Below are 26,450 nucleotides of genomic sequence, written 5' to 3'. Positions count from 1 at the left end.
AAGACATAGAGCTAGAATTTTTGGTTGATATGTTTGCATGCAAATCAAAATTGTTTGAAATGTTTGCCACGCCCACTTTCACTCCCTCAAATCCATGAAAATCGAATATTAATCGTATTTTTAAAACTGAAGTCCTGAATTTTGGTACAGGAAATAATAACAATAGAGTTCATGATTTCTAAAAACTTCCTTGCGATCAGATACGAGGGTTGGTATTTATATTTCTGGCCTAATAATGAAAATGCGAATATTTATAAAAAAAAATGGATTTATTGTTTGTCACAGTATTCTCCAGCAAGATTTATATACTTTTGAATGCCCTCAAATCAATTGTCGAAGCACTTATTCCACTCTGATTGAGGCACCTCCAAAACATGCATAACATGCATTGCATAAGTTATTTATTTATTTTATATGGAAAAAAACGTCTACATACTACAATTCTTAGGTGCCTTGGCTGACATTCTGTCATATTTTGTGTTATTTTTAAAATGTAGTACCATATTAATATACCAAATACAGATTTCGGTATATTTTAGTGTATTTAGTGGTACTTGGTATATTTTTAAAATGAATAACTGGTGTCTCACAGTCGAGCACACTCGATTTCTTATTTATTTTTCGGTTTTCTTTACTTACTTTTTCTTTTTTTGATAATGAAACTTTTCAACGCAATAAATAATATGTTGGCTGGGCAAGGGATTGCAAGGGGCGGGGTGAGGCGCTGTGTTTAACAGTTGAAGTAAACGCCATGTCAAATATTGATTTCACATTGAATTTTTGATTATTTCTATAAATAAAATGCCAAGCAACGCAACGAGTTTGGCCTAGGTGCGCATAAGTCAGTCGCATGAGGGTGCGCCCAGCCCAGTCTACTCGTCTCGCCTCTCCCGACTCGACTCGACTCGACTCTCCTCGTTCCCTCAGACATTATCTGTCGCGTTTTCACACCCCAGCAGCACGCGTGCAAAGCTGATAATGCTGCCCCATTGTCGTCTAGGTCAAGTTTGGCATATTTGTTGTACGAGTATTGCTGTGAATAGTTCAGCTTAAAGCATCTGTAGTTATAAGTAAACATTAATATTTGAATAAGGTTTTTTTATAAAATGATTTACGCAAATGCAGCATTAAATATTATGTGTACCCTTATTATATTATTATGTAAGTCTCATTAAAATGTTGTATATTATAATATAATTTGTATATTAAATATCTTCTAAGTGTGGGACCGATTTCATGTTGGTGTTGGATATATATATAAAAAAAAAAATATGGTATAAATATATTTATTTGTGTTTCGAATATTTGAAATTACCATGAAATAGCACGGCAATCGATATTTAATGGAAAAAATTAATAACTGCACATATTATAAATACATTATTGTATGTTTATCCATATTTACAAATTTCATTTGTTTAAGATAATAAAGATAAATTTTAAAAAAAATTAAATCAAGTAGATATATTAAATGTTCTCACTAACAAGAATTTCAATTAAATTGTTTCATATAAAAATGAACTGCAATAGGTAAATTAAATTTGTAATTTCTAGATAATATTTTCTATAAATATTATTATATTTTGTACTATTTATAGTAAATTATTATTGAATTATTATATTAAATTTCTTAAATTGATAAATTAGATTGCATTATTTGTTAGTAACTTTCTCGAAATATAATATATATTATATATGGGTAATTCTATGTCGAAATTCGTCCCGTGCGAGACTCTTTACATTGAAAATAACATAAACTGAAACAATTTTAAAAATAAGAAAAGGTTATTTCTATAGCTCTAGATTTGTACTTTAATTAGAGCTAAGAATGGTTTTGGAATTTTCTTTCTGTTTTGTTTTCTGTTGTGATAATTGTAATAATAGAAAACACAATAATTTGACTGACTTTTAAAATTATATTTACAAACGAAGCTACAGGGTAGCTGCTAGTCTGGCATCCCTTTTTACTATTGTCAATGCTCACTCGGTGCTTTTATGATTTTATTTTTTGTTCGCGACGCTCTTGTTTTCGCATATGGGCATAAAACTGAAAAGTAAACAACACATAAAATGAAATACAACCAAAATTGCTATGCAAATACAGAATACAGAATTATTACCTGAGCCCCGCTCGCCATCTCGCTTCGACACAAGTAAACACACACACGCACACCTGGAGCAAACAACAATATCGACAACAACAACAACAACAACAACAGCAAAATGTCATATAGTTACGGGTTCTACTTGGATTCAGACGCGTTAAAGGTGTGGCCCATTGGCTAGAGTCTCGCCAACGCGTAATAAAAAAAATATATATATACATAAAAGCCAATAAAAAATTATTAATAAATGCAAAAGTGAGACCCGAAAACTATAAGCAACTAAAAGGCAGACGCCATTTCGATGTTAAGCTGATCAATTGTACAGCAGAATAGCAAAAAATGATAATAAAACAAATACATTAGAGCTACGAGGAACAAGTGAGAAATCTACTGTCAAGTGTGCTCGACTGTGAAATACTCGCTATTCGTTCGCAAGAAAATATACCGACAAAATACTGAAACATGCCTAAATGTATGTTTGGTATATTAATATGGTAGAGCTGGCCCGACTTTGATACACTCGCTATCTGTTCTCGTTAAAATCTTATTTAAATATACCGAACTAGTATATAAAATATACTGAAATATACCAAAGATGTTTATTTTGTGTATTTATATGGTAGAGTATGCTCGACTGTAATACATTCGTTTTAAGTATTTTCATTAAATATACCAAAATGAATATACCAAAAAAATACTAAAGTATGTCGAAATGTAAATTCGGTATATCGATACTGTAGTGTGTTTGACCGTGAACACCAATCATTATGGTATTATTATATAAATATACCAAAGTAATATACTGAAAAAAATGAAATATGCCGAAATGAGTATTTAGTATAGTGGTATAACAAGAGTTGTCAAAAAAAAATTATAGCTAAATTATGATTATTATTACTCTATTGATAGCGAGTAATAATAATTATATATAATATACATATGTATATGGTAAATATATTTATACCCATAAAATAACCAAAAACAATATACTGAAATTCAATACGTTTAATAAATTCTAGTAGTAGATATAAAATTTTATATATTATGTAAATATTGTATTCAAAATTAAATTGTTAAAGTATTTTGAAATGTAATATAATTAAAATATAAAATAAAGTAATAGATAAACAAATAATATAATGAAAATAAATACGGTTATTGTAATGCAATGTCTAAAAAGTATAATAATAAGCTGAAAAATCGATAATTTAAAACAGTATTCTAAACTCTTTAATAAACAATGTTATTATTGTATAAGCAATCAAATCTTAAGTAACGCTTGGATCACGTTTTACTGAATGATAAATGAGCACAAGTATTTGTAGAGATAAACGTTTATCAGACGAGCTGTAGTGCAAGGCATTGTAATATCGTCAGCCAATTAGTGCCTATACAACAGGGCGTATGAGTAATAAGCAAAACGAATTTTATTTACAAGCACTTAACATTCGCTGCGTTAAGAGGATGTTAAGTGTAATTAAAAAAGTTGTAAGAAAAAGCTTAAAGGAATTGAAAGGAATCGAATGCTAGGAATTTGTTAAATTTGTAGCAAGAAATTAAAGGAATTGAAAGGACAATTGTGTTATTATATATTGTCTGTCAGTTAATTAAAGCGCTGTTGCATGATATGCATTTTGTTCGCCTTGACTCAATACCAAATACAATGATACTGCACATGTTCAATTTTAGCATAATAATTCAATGACTTGACGAAATGATTACGAATCAAAATCACAATTAACTAAATGGGGGCACTGCGATAAGGAAATTTCTCAATTTCTCTCGAACAAAATGAAATGGTTAGCCAATAACTCTCTCTCTTTCTGTCTGTTTCTCAAGATAGGGTATCATTGAGGTAATTGCACATTTTTTTAGTTTCTTCAATTATAATTTTGCCATCTGAAATAGTCGTAACATTGAAACAACTCGCACGACAACTCATAAATATTCAAATTGTGTTGTGTCTATTGGTTTTGATTTTGCATATAGTACACTGTAAGTGTAAGTGCTGACAATGTCATCGTGTTTGTAACGCATGTCGTATACGTGATTTGCCAGAGTGTTGTGAAATCGGTGTGGTTTTCAGATGAGAGCTTCATTGTTTTTCTATTTGCATTCCAATATTGATTACGTTGGTAAACAAATAGTAAAATCGTGTTCTCAGATGGCAAGTATTTACTCGATTTTTCAGCACATGGACAATGCGGCTTACGAGTGCCCAGACACCCATTAAATAACACAGCGATAAAGATTGAGAGAGAGAGAGAGAGAGAGAGAGAGAGAGAGAGAGTGAATGAGAGAGAGAGCGAATCCCATCAGACATGTGCTAGTTTCATATAGAACTAAAAAATATACTACGACGCTTTGAGCTGTGGTTCTCTGCGTAATTCGCTTCCTCGTCTTATCGCCTCAAGTGGCGAGCGAAATGATTTTTGAAATACGCGCACACGTTTCGTCACGTCTGTGTCTGGCGCAGACTTGTTGTGACTTACTAACACTACTCTAACACAACATACAATATAGTACGCTGCATTCGAATATTGTTCCATTAAATGTCTAGCCGTCTCGATCGTTAACAGATCGATGCATTCAGTTGTTCCGGTTTACATCCCATTGCCAATTGATTTCGTCTAGGCATTGCAGTTATTTGAGATTTGTTTGGAAATTTGAAAAGAATTTGAAGTGCGGAATGTTTCTCTTCTCTGCTTTCAGAATAAAAGTTTCCCATTTTTTAGATTTTATTTACGTTGAAAATTATAGAATTAGTTTTCAATATTTGTTTTCATCTTCTGTTGCCCTATATTATCACTTATTATTTTTTCAAATCAGGCAATTATCTGCAATTTGCAATTCAAATAACAAGACTTTTGCACTTGTTTTTATTTTATACAAACAATTTCAAATTACAGAGCCGTAAATTGTGCAACTTATTATTGAATTGTAATGTTTTGCATTTAACTGAAAATGATCAAAATAAAACAAGCAAGCAGCGCCGCTTATAATAAAAAAAGTCTACAAAACTATGCCATAATCTCAAATGTGCACTTAAGTGCAATGCATTTAAGCTAAATTAGTTAAAGAACTCACATTTAATTTATACAACAATCTCGAATTTGCATTTAAATGCAATCAAATATTTAGAGCTAATGAACTTTTATTACATTTGATGTTTAATTGTAGAATTACGCATTATTTCAAAGTGTGCACTTAAATGCAATGCACTTAAGTAAAAAATGTGGAGCACATAAACTGCGATTTTTCGCACTTACTTCAGATGTTCAATTAAATGTACATACATATGTATGTATGTATGTGTCATTATCAGCAGTACACTGTTTACGCATTTCATTTAGATGATTTTGAATATTAATTTTAAGTTAACAGCACAGTGTTAACTTGACGTTTTTAACTTTCATCTATTTCCCCTTTGCCGTTGTCAGTGCAGTTTGCTTTCGCTATTAACCCTTTGACATGCCGCTCTTAACAAGGCTAAGATAAAGACGACATGTAACCGGGCGCACAGTCTAGCTGATAAGTCTGTGCACACTATACGTATACGTATTATTATTATTATGTAAATAGGTTTGTCTGGAGCGACACACACACACACACACACACAGAGACATTTTACTGCGCACCGGCTGCACGTATCAATCGCAACAACAACAACTACAACGTCTTTGTAGGTAAATACTGCACTTCCCTCCTCCCCCCCTTTGCACACTCTTGCTACCCACACAATCAAGTGCAGTTCGCATGTAATTCAATTTGCATTCGTGTATTTTTATTTATTTTGTTTGACTGATGACGGCGTCATTTCAAAATTTAAATATTTAATTCAACAAGTTTTTTTCAGTTCAATTATCAATGCAAAAATTGCACAAGCAATGGTGAGGTTGATTTTTCATAAATTCAATAAATGTATTCAGTATTTCTGCAGTTGCTGCAGGGTATGTGTTAGTCGAGCATTTAGTGAAACTTCGCAGGCAACGCAGATTCAATTTATTTGTAGGTCATTTTCATGTAATGCAAAACTACTGCAAACAAAATAGCGAAAATAAAAATAAAGCTTTAAAAAGCTTCAACGTCAGCAGCGGCAGCGACAGCGACAGCGGCTGTGTGTGTAATCGTTGATTCGCAGCACTCATAAAAATCAACAAGACTAGCAGCGACGTCAACGTCGACTGCGACGGCGTCGGCGTTTGTCTATGCAAAACAGTTATATGCGAGATTTATGACAGCACACACACACGCACACACGCTTGTGCTTGTGTTGGGGTTAAGAAGTTGACATTTTCGTTTTCTCGCTTCTCTCTCCGTTTCTTTACTCTATGCGCGTCCTTAGTCTGTCGCTGAGCTACACCCACATGACTTCTCGCTCTCTTTCGCTCCCCACCCCAGCCTTGACCGTGGTCGCTCTCTAAACATAAGATTCGCAACAAGTCTCTCAGCTATTTCGAGGTTATGCATAATGCAGTTTAATATTGAGAGTGAACAACGAAACAAGCAGCAACTAAATTCGAATAGAATTTATCTAAGAAAACAATACTTTATATTTATTATTTTTATTTTATTTCACTATTTGTTCTAGTTATGTGGAGTATCAATTATCAATTTTATACGAATATCAATTATACATTTTTTTTTCTTATTTTTTTTCGACTACGAATTCGAATTGAAATATCAAATATATTAATTAAGAACCGTACTTTTAACTAAGTAGTTATGAAAGTGATTTATACATATGTTTTAAAGAATACTTGCGAGTTGTAAACAAAGTTTTCTTTTCTATTTTGATCATTTCAATCATAATTCGCACTCAATCAATCGTATCAGTTGAATTTGAGAATTTTGTTGATAGTTTTGTTTTGTCTTTCATTTCGGCACAAACAACTGAGATAGTGCAATGTTGTGGAGTCTATACAAACTAACCAGATACCCTATAAATTCTGAGATATCAAATTGCAGAAATTATTATATATTAAAAAGAAGCAAAAATGATTCAAAGCAACATTTAATATTTCAATGAATAAAACTCGTATTTGATATGCTTTACTTTACAAAATTTAAAGGGTATGCAATGATTGCGTAATCACACAAAAGTCCAAATGTCTGGTAGACTCGCAACATCGAAGATATGGTGAGACTTCTGTTGAAAAGATCGACAACTCCAATCGTTTCCTGATACCAAAGTGCTGACCATAAACGTGGAAGTAAACAGAATAACAATAACAATAATAATATTAATATGCGACAGTCCAAATAACAATAACAATACGATAACGTGAAATATTTTCAATGTTAGTCGCGAGCTTATCAATTCCACCAACAAATATCGTCACACTGTCACATGCGACCTTGAGTGGGCAAAAAAAAAAAAAAAATAAAGTAAACAAAATCAACTGAAATGGGATGGCAAAAAGTTTGACCAAAGTAACGTCTTTCTATAGTCTAAACTTTAGACTGCAGTGCATGCTAAAAATATCCATATTCAGCTCACTGAATCACTGATACCACGTGGCCACGAACCCCGAGACCCACAGAGAGTGCACTACTTATAGACCAGACAGTTCTCTGACTGGGCAAATATTTACTCATATAATTCACTCGAGTAGATAATGCACATTTTCTAGTGCATTTCTTCCCAGACATGTGACTTGCGAGTGCCTTGCTCTGATCACAGATTTCATTCACTGAACCAACATCGAATTAATTCGATTAATGAGTTTCTAAGAGAAATCGAATTCTAAACTTCTTGGGTTAAACCATTCTGCCTTATCACTTATATTGTACATTTACTTATTCAAATATTTGGCTATTGATTTCGATTCCGCATTTAGAGTGGTTGTCATCAATAGTACTTCGAATCCAATGATAATAAGCGCAAATTATTCTCAGAATTGAAACGCATTGATAATAAAAAAAAAAACAGATAAATGTAAATATAAAATGCATAGATGTGTGAATAACGAAGTTAGAGTTTCGATTTGATTTTTACTTCAACTTCAATACTTATTGAGTTTTATAATAAAAAGTGTGAAAAAAATAGTTGAAAAAATTCTGCTAATTGATTTACAATCGAAATATTGGGTTTCTTTCATGAGTATTTCCTGGGAAATTACAATTCAAATGAATGCAATTCACTTCGACGTCATTCGGCAATCCAAGTGGGCTCATTTTATAATTTTATTGATACGTATTACCTGTCTGCTGATTATGTGAATTGCCAAAGTTACAATTGCGATACGATTATCACAAGTAGTTACCAACCATAAAAGTATTTATAAAGTCTAAAAATAGCTTTGCAAATACTTCAGAGGGTACTTTAAACCCCTTTAGAGTCCAAACTCGAGACAATATGTCTGAAAAGCTTTAGAATTTTAAGAAAACAAAAGAAAATTAAACCCTTATAGATATACAATACTCTGAAATTAATATTTAAAAGAAATCCGAATACAGAAAAGCTTTAGAATCTTAAGAAAACAAAAGAAAATTAAACCCTTAAAGATATACAATACTCTGGAATCAGTATTTACAAATCAGAATACAGAAAGAAATCTTAAATTATTATTTCGAAATAAAAGTATTTATAAAGTCTACAAATAGCTTTCCGAATACTTCAGATGGTAATAGTAAAACCATTTAGAATGTCAACTCGGGACAATACGTCTGAAAAGCTATAGAATTTTAAGGATAAAGAAAAAGTAAATCGTTTAAAGATCTCTGGAAATAGTATTGAAAAGAATTGCAAATTCAGAAAGAAAGATCTGAAATAATTATTTTGATGTATTATCAATATGTAAAACCATTGAAACGAAATAAAAGTATTCATAAAGTCTACAAAAAATGCTTTGCGAATACTTCAGATAGTAATAGTAAAACACTCTATAGTCTTAACTCGGGATAATACGTCTGAAAAGCTTTAGAATTTTAAGAAAAACGAAAAAGTAAATCGTTAAATTTAGAAATAAAGATCCAAAATGATTATTTTGATGCATTATCAATATGTAAAAACATTGAAACGAAATAAAGTCTACAAATATGTTAGTTTTCGAATACTTCAGATAGTAATAGGTAGTATAGTATAGTATAGTATAGTATAGTATAGTATAGCCATTGAAAGGCGGAAGAATTCTCAATAACATTTTCATCGTATGATAAGAGAAACCCAATTAAATATGCAATTAACAAATATAAAAAGTGCTGCTAGTTTATGTGCATATATATATTCCCGAGAAGGTAATATCAGAAAACAACAAAAACTAAAACATTGACTCAGAGCTCAAGACCCAGCCCCCAACCACAACCACAACTTCTGGCTATACAAATGGGCTCTACAAATAGATTCGCTTCTGTTAATGCTATGACTAATGCCGCAACCTGCACAAATGTTTATTTGGCTTGGGTTCAACAACAGAACAACAAAACTCAATTCCAAGCGAAGCCCATTTACATATCGTTCTATGTACCTACGAATACGTCTTATACATAAGACGTACAATTCATCAAAAGCATTACTTAATACCTTTGACTAAGCGCGCTGTGCACTAAACTGAGCCATCGAAAACAACTTTCGATTACGAAATTTAGCACAAGCTGTGCTGCTTTGGGTCGTCAGAGGTAGTTGTTAGGGTTAGGCGATGATAGAGAGCAGCTAAACAAAACAAATGCAACAAATAAATAAGCTAAGAGTGAGTTGACTCTACTAGCAAATACCCTCTATATAATTATTTATCTCTGGTTTTGTTCTTCATATTATAACTGAACTAAATCTTCATTAATATTTGATGAATGTATTATGTTTACATATCTTTGGTTTCTCTTGAAATGTACAGGGTATCCAGATAACAAACTTACTTATATGTTTACCAAATTTCAGCATTTTTTATAAACATTTAAATACTTTAATGAATTAGAGAAGTACGAGTATATAGTATATATTTATTTATCTCTACTATATTTATTTTTTTTGCTCTGGTTTCGTTCTTCATATTATAACTGAACTAAATCTTCATTAATATTTGATGAATGTATTATGTTTACATATCTTTTGTTTCTCCTGAAAATTACAGGGTATCCAGATAACTAACTTAATTATATGTTTACCAAATTTCAGCATTTTTTATAAACATTTAAATACTTTAATGCATTAGAATAATTTGCCAAGTATTGCCAGCTTGTCATGCCGCATTTGAAACTTATTCCAGGGTATGCGAAAACAGCAAACTTAATGAGCTTTGCGAAATGTGTTTGCTTGCCCTTTCGATGGCTGTCAAGTACACAATAAACGACAACAGGTTGAAGACTAACAATAAGAACAACAACAACAAGAGCAACAACAACGATCGCCTCGAACAATAACAATTTTAACACTTAACACAGCTGAAATGAAAATTACACAAAAAAAAAAATTAAAAATGCAACCGCAATAAATGCTCATTATAATGTACAAACCGATAATAATCGCCACGATAATCATGACAATGATGAAGATGATTAAGACGATGACGATGATGACTAATACAATGCGATGGCCAAACAACTCAAATGGAACATCAAAATGAAAACTTGAACAAATTTCACATCGCTGCGGTTTCTCAGTCAACAACAGTCAACCAACTGACCAAAAGTCAGTTCAGCTCAGTTCTGTCCATGAGTGATGGCTGCGTGATGTCTCAGTGATGGTTCAGTGTTTCAGTGTTTCAATGTTTCAGTGTTTCAATGTTTCATTGTCTCAGTGGCGCAGCCAAAAGATTCGGCATTGGATGGAACAGAGTTGAGCTGAGGCCTTGCGAATTATCACAAGACTTATCAAATGTATTACGATTCTGTAAAAGCATGTTTTAAGGGTATTTAAGTTTGTCAGTTTAAAATACATATGTCTCAAATATATTTATAGGTAAAAAAACATTTAGTGTTTAACAATTGAATCGTGTATATGTAGGTTTTAAAAATATATAATCTTATTAGTTAGTAAGAAAGTTACAGTCGAGTGTGCTCGACTGTGAGATACCCGCTACCCATTTTGAATAAAAGCAAAATATTGCGGTATTTTTTCAAAATATACCAAAATACAAATATACTAAAAAATATACCAAATGGTATATTTGTTATATCGACTGTGAGATACCCGCTACCCATTTTGGATAAAAGCAAAATATTGCGGGTTTTTTTTTCAAATATACCAAAATACAAATATACTAAAAATATACCGAACGGTATATTTGTTATATCGATATAGTACCACATTCAAAATATTCCATAGACGGCACAATATACCAGATTGTCGGCCAAAGCAACTAAGAGCCTTAGTAAGTAGGCGTTTTTTCCCATACGAAAGTATTTCTTTAATAACTTCGACAATTTTTATCTGATCGCAATCAAATTTTCAGGAATCATAAATACTATAGTTTTTATTGTATACACCAAAATTCGCAGCTGTAGCGGGTATACAAATATTTAAGATTTAAGCATTGAGTACGCGAAATTAATGAAAACTATGCTTCTGAATTGAATGAAATATAAAGGTAACATTAAAAGTGTTTTAAAATGAAACACAATATATATATTTAGTATTAAGTTTATTAAGTATTTCCCTATTCAATTATAACGAACAGAAAAAATGTGCTCTCTTCTAGAAGTAAATAAGTTATTTAAAAAAGTCAAATAGGTAATAAAAATAATATTTAAAAAAAACAATTTTCAAAAAAATATGTAGTATTCAATAAAATAAATATGTAGTACAAATAAAAACATTTTATAAAGTAAAAATTCAATGTAAATGTAATTAATAAAAATAACGTTTTCAAAATTAAAAATTCAGAATTAAAAACTAAATTGAGCATTTTGTTTTGGTGAGAAAAATTAATAATGTTTCAACATTTGCTTTTAAATAGGTGAAGTAAAAGAAGTACAAAAGTTGTGTGTTTAGAATTCAACAAGTTTAATGTAATATAAAATGTAATACGCAAAAAGAAAGTTTACAAATTTAAAAATTTTATATTTTTAAGGCGAGTAGATGTGAAAACAGCTAAATCATTATTACATTTTAATTCACATTTGATTTACAAGCTTTCTTATTGATAATGCATACATTTTTTTAAGAAAACATTTATAGGGAAATGGTTTATATGGTAAGTAATATATTATATAATTATATTAAATGATTTTTTCGAAAATAAATTTGTAATTTGTGTGGAACCTTGACCTTTTGGGAAGATTAAAAGAAACTGTGAAGAGAGAAAACAAATGGAATATGTGTTTTCCCAAGGGAGTTTTCAAAAATTAAACCGCAGTTGTAATCGAGTACAATCATTGTATGCTCCACTATATTACACTATACAACTAGTATGTATGTAAATGATTATCGCTGTTATTTCCCTGGGGGCAAGCATTTCTTACTGGTCGCTATACATTTGACACTCAATTATGATTGCGAGCATTTAATTACTCCGTAAGCTCCATTGATTAATCGCTCCCATGACGGTTGATAACATTTGTTTTTATTTTGCACTTTTTGTTTACGAACGTGTAAACAAATGCGAAAAACAATAACAATAATAAATACAAATAGGCGTAAAGAATTTCATTCTGAACGCTTGAAAAACAAATTCAACACAACAAGCTAATAATACCATTTAAGTAACATTTGCAGGGTATCAAAGGATGCCTAATAACAAAGTCGCTTGCACAGCCGAGATAAGCAACAATTTGAAAAAAACAACGAGAAAAATTTACATTTTTATTGCGTTTCCACTTGTACAATAATTGCCATTTCATTTCATTTCATTTCATTTCATATCTGTGCATATTTTGTACCACTGCCCACCAAGGGATTATACTGTCGCTGTATGTGTGTGTGTGTATGCGACCTTTTGGGCAGCGCTGCTGCGACTGCGACTGCGAGTGCTCCTCTTCCTTCTCCTCTTTCATTCACTTCTTCTTCACTGCTACACTTGATTTTTTGTTGTTGTCTTGTTTTATCTTTTGTTTCAATGCTCAAAATTTTGCACATGTGTCTAATTGTTGCTGTTGCTATTGCTGTTTTCGTGCTTGTTGTTGTAGTTCATTCAAAGCTGACAACAATGACAACAACACAGTACTATGCAGTCCGACATATGCAGATGAGAGAACGACTTGACTGTGCGAGGAAGAGTGAGAGAGAGAGAGAGAGACAGAACGCTCGCTTAAAGAGGAGCTGGCAAATGACTCACAATTGGTTTGCTGTCGTTTTCTTTTATTGCCTTTGTTGTTGTTGTTGTTGTTTTAAGTACTTCATTGTTGTTGGTGTTGTTGCTGCTGCTGCTGCGACTTATGAAACCTTCGCTGTTCATTAGTGTTGTTGCTGCTTCTTTTGTTATTGCAATGAAAAGTTGTTGTCGCATTGTTGCTAGCCCAGGTATAAACACACAAACACACACACACACACACACACACACACACACACACACACACACATACAAACACATATCATTCACATTGTGAAAACCTTGGAACGCTACAATTACTGTTGACTTTTATTGTTGTTGTTGCTATTGCTGCTGTTGTTAATGTTGCTGTTGTTTTTGTTGTTGCTCTCTTCGCCCAGTTCGCATTTCCGCTTTCCTGCCTCGGCAACAGTCGTCATTGTTGTCACAGCCACAGCACAGTTGGCAACAACTACAGCACACACACACACACACATATATATAGAGCTAGCACACACACACTCACAGAGATGCACACGTATAAATAGCAAGCGATACACTGAGAGAAATTTCACATACAATTTGAACATCACTCTTTCTCTAACGAAAATATAAGTTAAAAAATAATGATATTAAAATAAACGAAATAATGTAACACACTTATATATAGAAGATCAATTAAGATTAGCATTTTCCTTAATGATATATTCAGCACTTTCAAAAATGAACTTTCACTTACAGTTCTCAGCTCAATTATAATTAGAATTCGTTAAAATCATCTTATTTGTTAAATAATTTTCTTGCCAATTTTCAACAATGAAGTTTCACTTTTATTAAAGGATAATTTCAAGTAAAAAATTCCCAAAGATCCACTTAATAATTAAAAAAATATTTGGTATACATTTAAAAAATAAAGAACATGAAATATAAAAAAAAAAAATCATTCTATAAAAATGTTTTAGGAAATAAAATAATTTGTTATGTTATGCAAAATATTATTAAATTCATCCTATTTGACGCAAAATGTTTTAGTAAATAAAATAATTTGTTGTGTTAAGCAAAAAAATTATTAATTTCGTCTTATTTCACCAATAAGATTTTGAGCAGTATACATAAATTAATTTAATTTAATTTTCTTATAAATCGTAAAATAAGTGTAAAACAATTTGTATTAGAATTCATTTGGAATCCACTATTTTAGTTTTATATTCAATTCAAATCCTAATAAAAAGTAAGTTTTGGTAATGAAAATCCTAATTGTAGACATTTCTCTCAGTGCAGTTTGCTCAAGAACTGCTCGCTTATCAGTTTTTTTTTAATTTTTGTGTTTTTTTTTCGAAATGGGCAAATCTAAGCGATACCAGCAATTGAGTCAGAGACAAAAAAGATACGACAAGTTGACAAACAAAACTCACAGAACAGCGACAAGAAACAACGAGAACAATAAATACAATAACAGCAAGAGGTACACACATATAGGGAGTGTAAATATCTATGCGATTGTATCTTATAGATAGACACACAAGCGAAAAAAAAATGTAAGAAAAAGGCTCTTTAAATTTTGGTTGCAAAAGGGAAAGGTGAGTGAGGCTCTGACTGGGGTTCATATCTCGTAAGTTCTATAAGAATTTATGGAATGATCTATTGTGGTTGCCAGCCACAAAGAATGCAAACACAAAAGGACAATGGGCGAAAAGGTCCTGTGAAGGTCAGAGAAACTTGACAAACCATTCGACAAATTACTGAAATATTATTTGCGGGGTATCTTACTAATGGGTAAACAATATCATTTTTTTTTTTGGGCAATAATTATGGTTGTAATAAAAAGAGAGCACAGCTATCAGCAAATTTCTATGTACACACTCAAGTGCTTGTCTAAATATTAAATGTTTACCCCCAAAAAAAATTACTGATAGATATGATAGTCGTATTGATAACGTTGTTGTTTTTTTTTTTTTGGGTTTGCCACAAAAAAAAAAATGAAACTGTTTACTGTTTGTACAATATCTTAAGGATTAGCAGCATTTCGTTTAGGTTGTTTTTTCAGTTTCTAATGTTTTCTTTTTCTGTTTTTAATTTTCATGTTTTTTTTTTGCGTGTGGATTTTATCGCACAAGTCGTAAAATTCTTCCGCAATTTTTAGCGACACGTGTCATGATCTGAACAATCCATCGAATTCTTTCAGAATCTGGAAAATACCCAAAAACAAAAGAACCAACTGAAAAACTTAAATAAATTGTCAGACAAGTGTTGGGAATGCAAATATGAACTATGAAAGTCGGAATAGTTAGAAGGTGGGCGATCCGATTCTAAATAAAACCACGAGAACTTGACTAAATATTTGCCAATTGCCAAATGGAAATTCCGTATTTTATAAATGACACATACATTCCATTTCATTTCATTTCACTTCACTTTATTTGTTGTTTGTTTATATTTCATATGGAAACTTCGGATTAAATAATTTTGCAAATATTGTCGACTTCTGGTCGCTGCTTCTCCATATCGGGAAATACCAAACAGTTGTGTGCTCAAGACTTGATACAGCTGCCAGAAACTAAAATAGGGCATACCTCCAACACAAACAAGGCCAAGATACCCTGTAGATGGGAACTGAAATGATAGAAATAGCAAAAGATATTTGAAGAAAATATTTACTTGAACTTGTTTACTAGTTATCCCGAAATAAGAATAGGATATTTTCAGTGCAAAGAAACTTGTTTTTCTGGGTTGAATATAAAATATAAGTTAGTACAAACACATTGATTAATCATAACATACCCTGTAAATACAGATTTTACTATTTTGAATGCTAGAATATGGCAAGAGCAGAGTTTGCTCTCTAATATAAATAGGTACATTAATATTAATCAAAAATCAATAGAAAGAAAACGACTGCTGAACTAATAGAATACCCTAAGCAGTTGTCCAGGCATTGCAGGGTATGCCAACTGGCAAAAATAGTTTTTAGAACGCGTGTGTGTCGCATAAGCGCAACGTGTCTCCATAGACACAAGCCATAGAATCGACGAACGAAATATATTTATAAAAACAACTATAAATTACAAACAGTCAAGGAAATTAAGAGCGTCAGGCGCGTCAGCAAAATAATATGGCTCTTCTTCTCCTCCACCTTCCACCTTCCACTCGCCGCACCCTTTCGCTTCCGCCTCCAAGTGGCGCCGTGACGCGTCACGAAGCGCACAAAAACATTTTGGGGGGAAAAGTTCAAAAAACAAATAAGTAATTAAAATTAAAAATGCTCGAAAAACAAGCACACATTTTTGTGACGTGGCACAAAAGAGATTTAATTCACGTTTTTTATGACGTGAGAATTTTGTCAATGCAATATAATAATGCCGGAAAGCATAAAAGAAATTCGATGAGTAATCAGAAATATTGATATATTTACATATAATATATAGATAAAGCTAGTCAACATAAATGAAGTATTTTTGAAAATTTGCAGAGTTTATTATAGTTATATTAGTTCAAATTTAGATTACTGGAAACGCAATATTATCTGCAGCAATGCAAAAGTTTTATATGAATTGATTTTTATCTGAATTATTTAAAAGACGTCCATCTAAATAGCGAAAACTTAAAAAAAACTTCAAATAAATCAAACCATGTTCATTGCCTGAACTTTGCAATAAATTGATTTTATAATGTTTTAAAGTTTCTAGCATGTCATGATATTCTTTATCATACTATTAAACTAGTTGGTGTTCACAGCTTAATCTTTTAATCCACAAAAAAATAAAGCAGAATGTCAAAGTAATTATGCATAATTTCCCGAGTTAACTATTGAAATTTATTGCCAAGTTTTGTTAATGTGTTGATACTCTGTCTTAATTTCCTACCAAAAAAAATATTTATGCTTTATTATATGATTGTGGCTCAGATAAAAAGCTTAAGGCTTGGGAAACAACAGCAGAGCTGAACATTTGTTTTGCTTAGTGAGCTGCATCTGTTGATATGGTTCACACTTTTGTTTAGCTTTTACCTCAGCCAGTTGGCTGTTGCCGCTTTTCAGCCAAGTTCATAGTGCTTGCCCCCTCTCTTGGTTCACCCCCGCTTTGGCCCCTTGCTGAAAACCGGGCTAGCAAATGGCAAAACTGGTTGCCTTCAATTGTTTGCCACAGATCGTGGCAGTTGCATTTGCTGTTGTTGTAGTTGTTGTAGTTGCTGTTGTCGCTTGCGCTGTTGCCGCACTTCACTTGACTGCAAAAGAAAGTTGCAAGCTGCAAGCACCCGCTACCAGGCGGTTACCCCTTCCCCTTCCCCTTCCCCTTCCCCTTCACCATCTCCAATTTCCTCTCCCTCCCCTCTCAAGACTCGCTTGACATTAAAAAAGAAAGCAGTTTTGTTTTAATTTTTTTCCACAATTATTTTCCGCTAGCGCAGGAAAAATTATATGCTTTTATTTTGTTTGTAATTTTTTTTTCTTCTTCTCTTCTTCCTTCTCTTTTTGTTGTATTGTTTTTTTGCCTTTTGTTTTTTTTTGTTTCTTTTGTGTGTATGTTTTTTTTGTTTTGCTTACATTTTGGTTACAAATTTCTCACAAATTTTGTGTTGGTTTTTTAAATTACACAATAAAAAACTTAACATTAATACAATATGTGGTTGTTTTGTTGTTGTTTTCGTAATAATATAAAAAAAAATTAATACATGTTTTTTTGTTTTATCGATCGTTTTGTGTTTGTGTATGTGTGTTGGTAATAAATAATTTTCGATTTTTTAAGTTAAGATACTTTTAGCTGGTATTGATACTTTTGTGTGTGTGTGTAAGTGTGTATGTAATGTATTTTTGTATGTGTGAGAACATTAAGTTTTCCTTGTTACTTTAAATGTAATTTTGTTTTATTTAAAATTATATCGCATTGCATTTTAGTTGTTGCTTTAATTGTTATTCTTAATTTTGTTTTTCTTGCAGCTACAGTTAAATTGTTTTTCGTTTCGTTTTTGTTTTTTTTTTTTTGTTTAATTTTAATCTTTATTTGTTTTTGTATCGCAATTGGAGTTTTACACAGACAAAAAAAAATTTTACAAATTTTTTACGCTTTCACATTTACTGAGATATTCTTTTTGCCTTAACATTTAAGCAATTATTAATTATTAATTAATTTTTTTGTTTTTTCATGTAATTTTAATGATGTTTTTGTTTGTTTTGTATTTGTTGTTGTTGTAGTAGGCGCTATACATTTAATAATATATAAAAATTTGTTAAAATCCTAAAATTTGTTGGTTTTAATTAAGATTAATTAATAATTTAAAAAATTTTTAATGCAGCAAGCTGCGTCTAACTAAAATTGGAGCGTTCTCTTCATCGTCTTCGTCTTCGTCTTCGTCATCATCGTCTTCGTCTTCTTCTCTTTCCTACCTATTATCGTTTTGTCGCTTTCGCCTCCTTTCGTTTTATATCTTATATCTGCTCGTTCTACACATTAAACGTACATTTAAATTTTAAATTTATCAAGATCAAGTTGTTTGTTTGTTTTGTTGGTTGTTTTCTATTACTATAATTTATAAAAATCTGTTCACATTTAGTTTTGTTTTCCTTTTCTATTTGCTGTGTGTGTAAGTGTTTGTGTGTTGGTGTGTGTGTGTGTGTGTGTGTGTGTGTGTATTATATCATTTGTTTTTTGGGTGGCGAGCACACGCAAAAAACTCTTAGCATCTTAAACAGTATCACATATTCATGAGTTGTCGACTGAGCAACCCTCGCAGCGGCCTCGGCAGCGTTTTTAAGCTTTATATCTTTTGATGGCAGCAAGGGGTATTTTTTTTTTTGTTGTTTTTTCTTTTTGGGTTTGCTGACCATTTACTGTTATTGCTATTTTGCTGCTGCCTTTGGCTTGCGGGTTGCCGTCTTTGAATTTCATGTTTTCATTTTTTTGTATTTTGTTTTGTTTTTTTTTTTGTTTTGTTGAAAAGGAGAAACAACTTAAAACACTAGTTATTTGTTTTTGCTGTTGTTGTTGTTGTTGTTATAGCATCTACTACGCATCTAAGTAAAATGGTGGTGAGAGTCACAATTACAAAAAACTTCCAACTGTATTAGTATGAGTGTGAGTTTATGTATGTGTGTATGTGTATATGTGTATATATGTGTGTGTGTGTGTGTAGGTGGGGTGGCTTCGAATACTTGCTTCGTCGTCGCGTTGCGCTCTCGCAACAAACTACTGCTCTCGACATCACAGGGGGTGTTGGGCGGTGTTGGGGGCGCGTTTTCAAATTCGCACTCGCTGGGCTCGCTTTATATCTTACTCTCTCTCTCTCTCTCTCTCGTTCTCAATCGATTGTTGCGTTAACTCTTTAAACTCGATCAATCGATTGTTTGCGTTAACTCGATCGATTGTTTCGTTAACTCTTTTTATATCGTTGGCGTAGCAATCGCCTGGCTATGGCTCGAACTGGAACTGGAACTGGAGCTGGAGCCAAAGCTATAGCTGCGTCTAGCGCCCAAGCCATCAGGCGAATACAGTTTGTGCTTGGTGATCGTATACTCGGGACTGATGGTGATGGTGCGTGCCAAGCTCTTCATGAATTGTGGCAACAGCGCCGTCCAGCCGCGATGATCCTGTCGCAGCGTCAAGTACACCTCGAATGTGGACACCATCTCGGGATCGACTTTCAGCGAAGCGATGCGACGCGAATTTTGTGGCTCATCCTCGAACTCAATGTAAATGGTGCAGCCGCGAATGCCGCATGGTTCCTTCTCCGACACACGAATTATTTCCGCCGCAATGCTGGGCGTGAGATCACAGGGTAGCGACACTTCGGTGCATGTCAAATGACGTGCTTTCGCCTCGCGCAACTTGTCGAGCAGACCCAACGACAGCGCATTCACTGCAGCCGCATCGACGTCGCTGCGCAGCGTCATCTCTTCTTCATCTTCATCTTCGTCGTGACGTCGCTGCTGCTGCTGATGCTGACGCTGCTGTTGCTGTGTGTGTTGTTGTTGCTGGCTGTTGTTCGATTTGGTTTTCTTCGATGCCGAGTGCTGCTTAATACTGTTCTGGCTGCTGGAGGCAGCGACGGCTGCGACCTTCTTGGCCACCTTGGCGGACGTGGGCGGTGTCAATGTGCTGGTCCAATCTAAATAGCGTAACGAAAGCAAATAGGCACAAAAAGAGATTTGATAAGTGAACGAGGCCTCTAATCAACATGACGACGACGATAAAGTGTTGTTAAGTTTATGCGCCGCTTGGCAACAGACAGCGAACGAGATTAAAAAGCGAACCAGCAACAAGCAGAAAAGAAAACGAAAAATCATTTTTCTTTTTTTTTTTTTTTGTATTTTTCTTGCTTGTTGCGGCTACGTGACTTTTTTTTGTGTTGAATGAATTTCAATTTGAAATTTGCTTTGTAAAATTATTGAAATTTACCGAATGTCGCACACTTTTTGAAATTGAAATTCAATCAAATTTTTTTAACACTTTATTTTTTTTTTTTTTTTTTGAGTTTTGTCTTGTAAAACTTACCTCTAGATTTGTTGGATCCCAGGACACCACCGTAGTTGGATTGCATAGCGAGTACTTCCATTTTCATTAGACTTTTGATTTTCTCGCTGGGTATCGTGAAAATGTTTTTTCGCTTCTACTTTTTGTAGCTGCTGTTGTTGTTGTTGTTGTATCACTTTTTTATTTAATGCTTGTTTTGTTTTTTAACAAATTAATTAATAGTGTTTGCTCGTTTGCATTTAATTATAAATTTATCACAATTTGCTGGTTTTGTTTTTCTTGTTGTTTGTTGCTGCTTGATGATTGCTTCAAATTTGTTGTTGTTTAGCTTGTTGTTAAATTAACATTTGTTGTTATTTTGTAGTTGGAAATCACAGCACTTTTGTTGTTGTTGTTGTTGGTTGTTTTTGTGGTTTATCACTTAAATGGCGTTGGTCCGTTGCATTTGTTTGATGGCAATTATTATATTATTAAGTTTTAATAATTTTCACAAAATTATTAAATTTTTCTCATTTACAATTTTACAAGTACATTATTGTGTTCTTGTGTTCTTATATAGAATTCTTTTCGAAACAATACATTGATTTTTTTGTAGTTTTTAAAAATCGTCCAACAGTTTGAAAATGTTTGTAACACACACGCTAAAAATTTTGCTTTCTTTTTTATTTTTGCTTTGCTGCTTTGCCGTTTCTTATGTGTGTTATGTTTACCTCAGCAATGTTTCGAAGCTACTATGAAGAGCTGCCCTCAGCACTGACTATTTATAGGCTGGCCGGCTGTGCTCAGTTTGCTGCGGCAGCGCTGCTGCTGCTCTTGCTCTCTTTCTTGCTGTTTGCCTGCCTGCCTGCTTGCTTGCCGTTGGTGGTGTGTCGCTGCCAGTGAGTGAGTGAGAGAGCGAGTTATTTGCTGAGCAATTAGCGGCTGTGCTCTCCGCAAAGAGACCGCATATAACGTATGTATATGTGCTCAATAGGTATATAGCCTGTGTGTGCGTGTGTGTGTGTATGTGGGTGCGCTGCTGTTGTTGTAGTTGTTGTTGGTGGTGCTGCTGCAGGTAGGAAAGAAGCACTGACAAAACGGCTGATGTAAGTTGGCTGCGTTTTACAACGTCGCTGTCGCAGTCGCAGTCGCAATCGCTCTCGCTCACTCTCTTCCGTTGTCAGCTGTTTCACTCAACCGGGCTCTCTTCAACTTGCTCGCTCGTTCATGCGCACCTACAACTGGCCCCGGCATTGTCGTTGTCATAGTCGTTGCCGTCTCTCAAGAAACTCTCTGTGTGCGTGCGTCAGTGTGTGTGCGTGTGAGTGTGTGCCTGCATGCATACGTGACTTTTGTGCCGGTTGAGCATGTTTCGCTGCTGCCGGCGGCGCAGGCAGCGACAAACCAGACAAACGACAGTCAAACAGGCCAAAAAGGATGATGAAAATGCTCTCTCCCTCTCTCTCTCGTGCGCTCTTTGGCTTGCAAGGAAGGCGATGCAATGCACGCCACACGTACGCCACAGTCACACACATATACGAACATATAAACAGGCATACAGACCACTTCACACCCTCCTGTTGTGCAGACGTCGACGTCGTCGTTTCGTTCCACATTACTGCGCTGCCCGCAGTCGACTGCGCTGCTGCCACTTCTGTTACTGATGTTGTTGTTGTTGTTGTTGTTGTTGCCCCAGGAGAACGCACCATGTCAAAATTGAAATTTTCCACTGCAGTTTGCAACAACTTCGAAAATCGAAGCCCAGTGGCCAAATGGGCTGCCTACGTCTCCATCTCTTCGTCTCTCTTCCTTCACTCCCCTCTCGCTCACTCTCAGTCTCCTTGTGGCTCTGCGTCTTCTTATGATTTCGTTCTCCGCACGTTCACAATGTGTTGCTAATGGCATATCAAGTTGCAACTTGCAACAAGCAGCAAGTGGCAAGTAGCAAAGTCGAGTACGCTTCCCCCTTCCACATCCACATCCACTTCCCCTTCCCCTACTACTCATCTCCATCTGATTCCCCATTCTCTTTGCTACTCCTTCTTCTTTCTAGCCACACGTTTGTCGCTTAATTTCACAACAATTACCCTCGAGATCCCGCAAAAGATGAAAATCTGCCTGCACTTTGCTTTCCTCTCTCTATCTCTCTCTCTCTCTCTCTCGCTGTCTCACTCGTTTTGTAATCTTTGATCTATGATTGAAAATGAATTTCAAATTCAATCGGAATTCTGAGATTTCATGATAGCGTGAAATTTCTATGGAAACTATCAAAAAATCACAATAATATTTATGTTCTTTTGTACTCTTAGAGTAAACATAAAAATAAATAAAATATTTTTTAAACATCAACTGTATTGATAATAATACTGTGAAATATCTTCAAAATTTTACAAAATATATGTACAACATTTTCTTTTGAACTCCCTACAAATTCTTAAAAAGTATTTAACTGAAATTTCCATTTCTAACCGTTAAAATTTTATAATAAGTTTCGCTTTCTCCTCATTATTATAAAACAATATTTCATAATATAGTATTTCATCAGCATTTCATGGATAAATATTTCAACTTCAAACTCGAAGATATAATATAATATATTTCTTAATGCGAATATTTCTATTTCATAAGAGCAGAAAGAAATTTGCTCTTCAAATATTTATCTACAACTCTTTCAACTTCTCTAAATATATTTTTCTATTTCGCAAGAAACGCAATAACCCGCTTATAATTTTTTAACAAAGTCTTGAAGTATTTCTTCTTGAATTTCATCATCCTTCGAAATAAAATTATTTCTCTTCCATAGACAAACGCTGAACATATTTATTTTTTTGTGTTTCGACGCCTTTTGTTATCATCTTTGATTTGTTTCCATGCATTTGTTGGCATTATTTTATGTATTCATATCGTGTCCTTTCATTTCAATTTTCAGTTGAATTGAATTGCATCTCGTAGATTGAATGCGAAAGATTGAAATGTATCTGAACCTGTTTGCTTGTGAAATTCTCTTCTATGTATTTTCGAGAGAGACATTTTTTATTTTGATCAACTTTTGATGATGCAAATCGCAGCCAGCGATTTCACAATCTATGACGCGGCAGATTTAGAATGGGATTATTCTATATATGATTATATAGGGGAGCAAGGTGCACGACAAGTCACAAAATCATTCAGTTCTAATCAGCGCAAGATGAATAATGAAAATACACCTCCGAAAAAACCAAAAAAAAAAAACATCGCATAGCAACATTTAATGCTTGAATTCTGCTAAATTTGAAATTCCAATAAAATCGGACTATAAAACTTTTAGCGAGTAACAAATATCCAAACTCATCTTAAATAAATACCGCAAAATAAAAAATTCGAGAGAAAAAGTTTTTCAGTTTTCAGCATTTTCTTTGCTTTAATTACACAGAAGAAGAAAACGCACGTTTTTATGTTTATGAAAAATGGAAAAACCTAAAAGAAAATCACATCTTTTTTTTGTTTTCCCCCCGTTTTATAGGTGCAAAAAATTATGCCAAGAAAGTGATAAAAGTGGAAGTGTTCTTAGAAAAAAAAATGTATCTATGCAGATCTATAAAATACATCGTCCGATTTCTGTGAATTCTACTTTTAGATGAGTCTTTAATGGGCTAATAAGCGCAAAGATATGATAAATAATAAATAATGCTTATCGCTCGGATCGCTCGATAAGCAAATCACAATTGAAAGCAATTGATTCATCAATTATAGATAAAAAAAAAAGAAAATAAATAATAAATAACTGATATCAACGCATTGCGATAGGAAGTGTAAAAGCGAATAAATGCGTGAAGAATTTTCAGCGAGCGTTCGAAAACGATACGCGTGGCGCCATCTAGCGGACAACAGTTTCGAAACGTGAGGCAGAGCAGCAAATGTATCCGTCAGATACACAGAGTTCGCCGAGTGTGTTTGTGTGTGCATGATTTGTTGTTGCGGAAAAGTGTGTTGATGCTTTACTTGTTTTGGTCGAGGAAATGCTTAAAATTAGATGAAATTATTATTATAATATGCGTACATATATTTATTTGCTCTTTCTCTCTCTCTCTCTCTCTCTTTGGCTTTCTCAACTGTGGCAAAGTATCTTGCGGATGCATAATTGATTTATGCTCAATATGCAAAGTACTTTGCCAACTTTTTCACACAATTTTGCGTAAAAGTTTTGTGCTTTAAATTAGCATAAATAAATATGCATTTCTTTATATATGTACATGTATATCGAAATGGTATATTATGAGAACAGCAACTGAAGTAAACACATTTCTCTTCTTTTTTTTTTGTACTCAACTCACTTCACACTCAATTGCTCTTCAGTGCACTTATTGCACTCAAGAGCTGGCGGCTCTCTTCATTTGGTTCTCTTTGAGTGTAATTTTATGTACTTGCTCTTTGACTCACAGCTGTTGACCTATGAGTGCGAAGAGCAGCAACACAGCTGATTGAACTCAAATGTTGAGCCTTTGCTCTCTCTCTCAATTGCCGTTCTCGCTCTGACAGCATTTGACTTTGCAGCTGTTTCGCTCATCATCTGTTTTTCTGGCGCACAGCAGGTTCCCCCCCTTCCTCAAACCCGGCATATACTGCTCATATATAGTATGCTTGTATGTATGTATGTATGTTTGTTATATATGCAATGCTGTATACACAAAGTCAGCCGTGGCCGTTCAACGTTTTTATGGGCGCTGCAGCTCTGTCGACGTCGCTGCTGCTGCTGCTGCTCCATCGGCAGGCAGGCAGTCAGTATCTTGATTTTCCAACTCGTTTCTCGCAGTCAACGCGCCCCCCAAATGTATGGGTGTATGTATGTGCATATGTATGTATATATGGAATTTGCCTAAGGTTTTGTTGCTGCGCTGCTGCTGCTGCTGCGGCTGTTTGTTGTTGCTGTTTTCTTATTGCCTGCACATTGTTGCCGTTTTTCACTTACTTTGCTTGCTGAGCCGCCTGCAAACGAGTTGTACAGCGGCAACGTCGCTCTCTCATCTGTTTTTCCACACATGTACATACATACATACGTACATACTGCATATATATGTATGTATATATCTAGGTGTGTGTGTGTGTGTGTTTGTTGCTGTCGCTGCGGCTGTTGATGTTTGCTTGTTTTCTTTCTTTCTTTTCAGCTCGCTTATTTATTTATTTATTTTTTTATGTCTTCGCTGGCAGCGCAAGAGAGCCAAAAGCCAAGTCCGAGTGGGGCCCGGCCGGCCTCTGCCGCAGTCGCTGTCGCTGCCGGCATCGCTGTTTCCAGCTTTAGAGCTTGTCTTGTTGCTATTGTTGTTGCTTTGCTTATGGGCAATCATCTGTTTTATTCTGCACACACACACACACACACACACATTAACAGAGTGACTTGCATGTACACGTAGCCCTCTCTTTCTCTCTCGCACGCACAGCGTCACTTCTCTGTATATTTTGCTTGTGTTGCATTCGCCCGTCAACTTTTTTTTCCATCAATAGTTCATTTTCTGCTTGGCAACGAGTTTGCTCTCTCTCTCTCTCGCTCTGTTGCTTTTTTTCTTTTTGGCTATGTAAAGTTTCATGAAATTGGAGAAAACGTAGCAATGATGAAATTACTGGACATACGTGAGTACCTGCGCCTGTCCCCCCCAAACACACACATTGCAGCCACTCTTATTTCTCCTTTTCACCCCATCGTCCGATTTACTGTGGACCACTGCATGCAGCTACAC

The 26,450-nt window shown here is 34.1% G+C and overlaps 3 protein-coding genes across 4 annotated transcripts in view; 1 reads left to right on the top strand and 2 right to left on the bottom strand.

Moving 5' to 3' along the window:
• Nucleotides 1-26,450, top strand: part of LOC133845021 (fibrinogen-like protein 1) — a 199,035-nt gene that overhangs the window by 60,825 nt on the left and 111,760 nt on the right. The window lies entirely within an intron of this gene.
• The window catches only part of LOC133845016 (fibrinogen-like protein 1), a 76,744-nt gene that overhangs the window by 11,291 nt on the left and 39,003 nt on the right, over nt 1-26,450 (bottom strand). The gene's annotated exons all lie outside the window — the stretch shown is intronic.
• On the bottom strand, nt 18,234-21,491 carry LOC133840796 (protein scylla). The gene is made up of 2 exons (XM_062272865.1): nt 20,779-21,491; nt 18,234-20,392 (listed from the first exon to the last, which is right to left on the bottom strand). The coding sequence occupies exons 1-2, from the start codon at nt 20,843-20,845 to the stop codon at nt 19,668-19,670; spliced, it is 792 nt and encodes a 263-aa protein (XP_062128849.1). The 5' UTR covers nt 20,846-21,491; the 3' UTR covers nt 18,234-19,667.

This window comes from Drosophila sulfurigaster, chromosome 3 (genome assembly GCF_023558435.1).
Source record: "Drosophila sulfurigaster albostrigata strain 15112-1811.04 chromosome 3, ASM2355843v2, whole genome shotgun sequence".
NCBI classification, from domain to species: Eukaryota; Metazoa; Arthropoda; class Insecta; order Diptera; family Drosophilidae; genus Drosophila; species Drosophila sulfurigaster.
This window is presented reverse-complemented; position numbering and strand designations above follow the sequence as displayed.

Excerpts from the sequence above, each read along its gene's own strand:
- LOC133840796 (XM_062272865.1), bottom strand. The coding sequence starts at position 20,845 with ATGAAAATGGAAGTACTCGCTATGCAATCCAACTACGGTGGTGTCCTG. Across the intron at positions 20,393-20,778 it reads GGGATCCAACAAATCTAGAG|ATTGGACCAGCACATTGACA; the intron begins GTAAGTTTTACA and ends TACGCTATTTAG.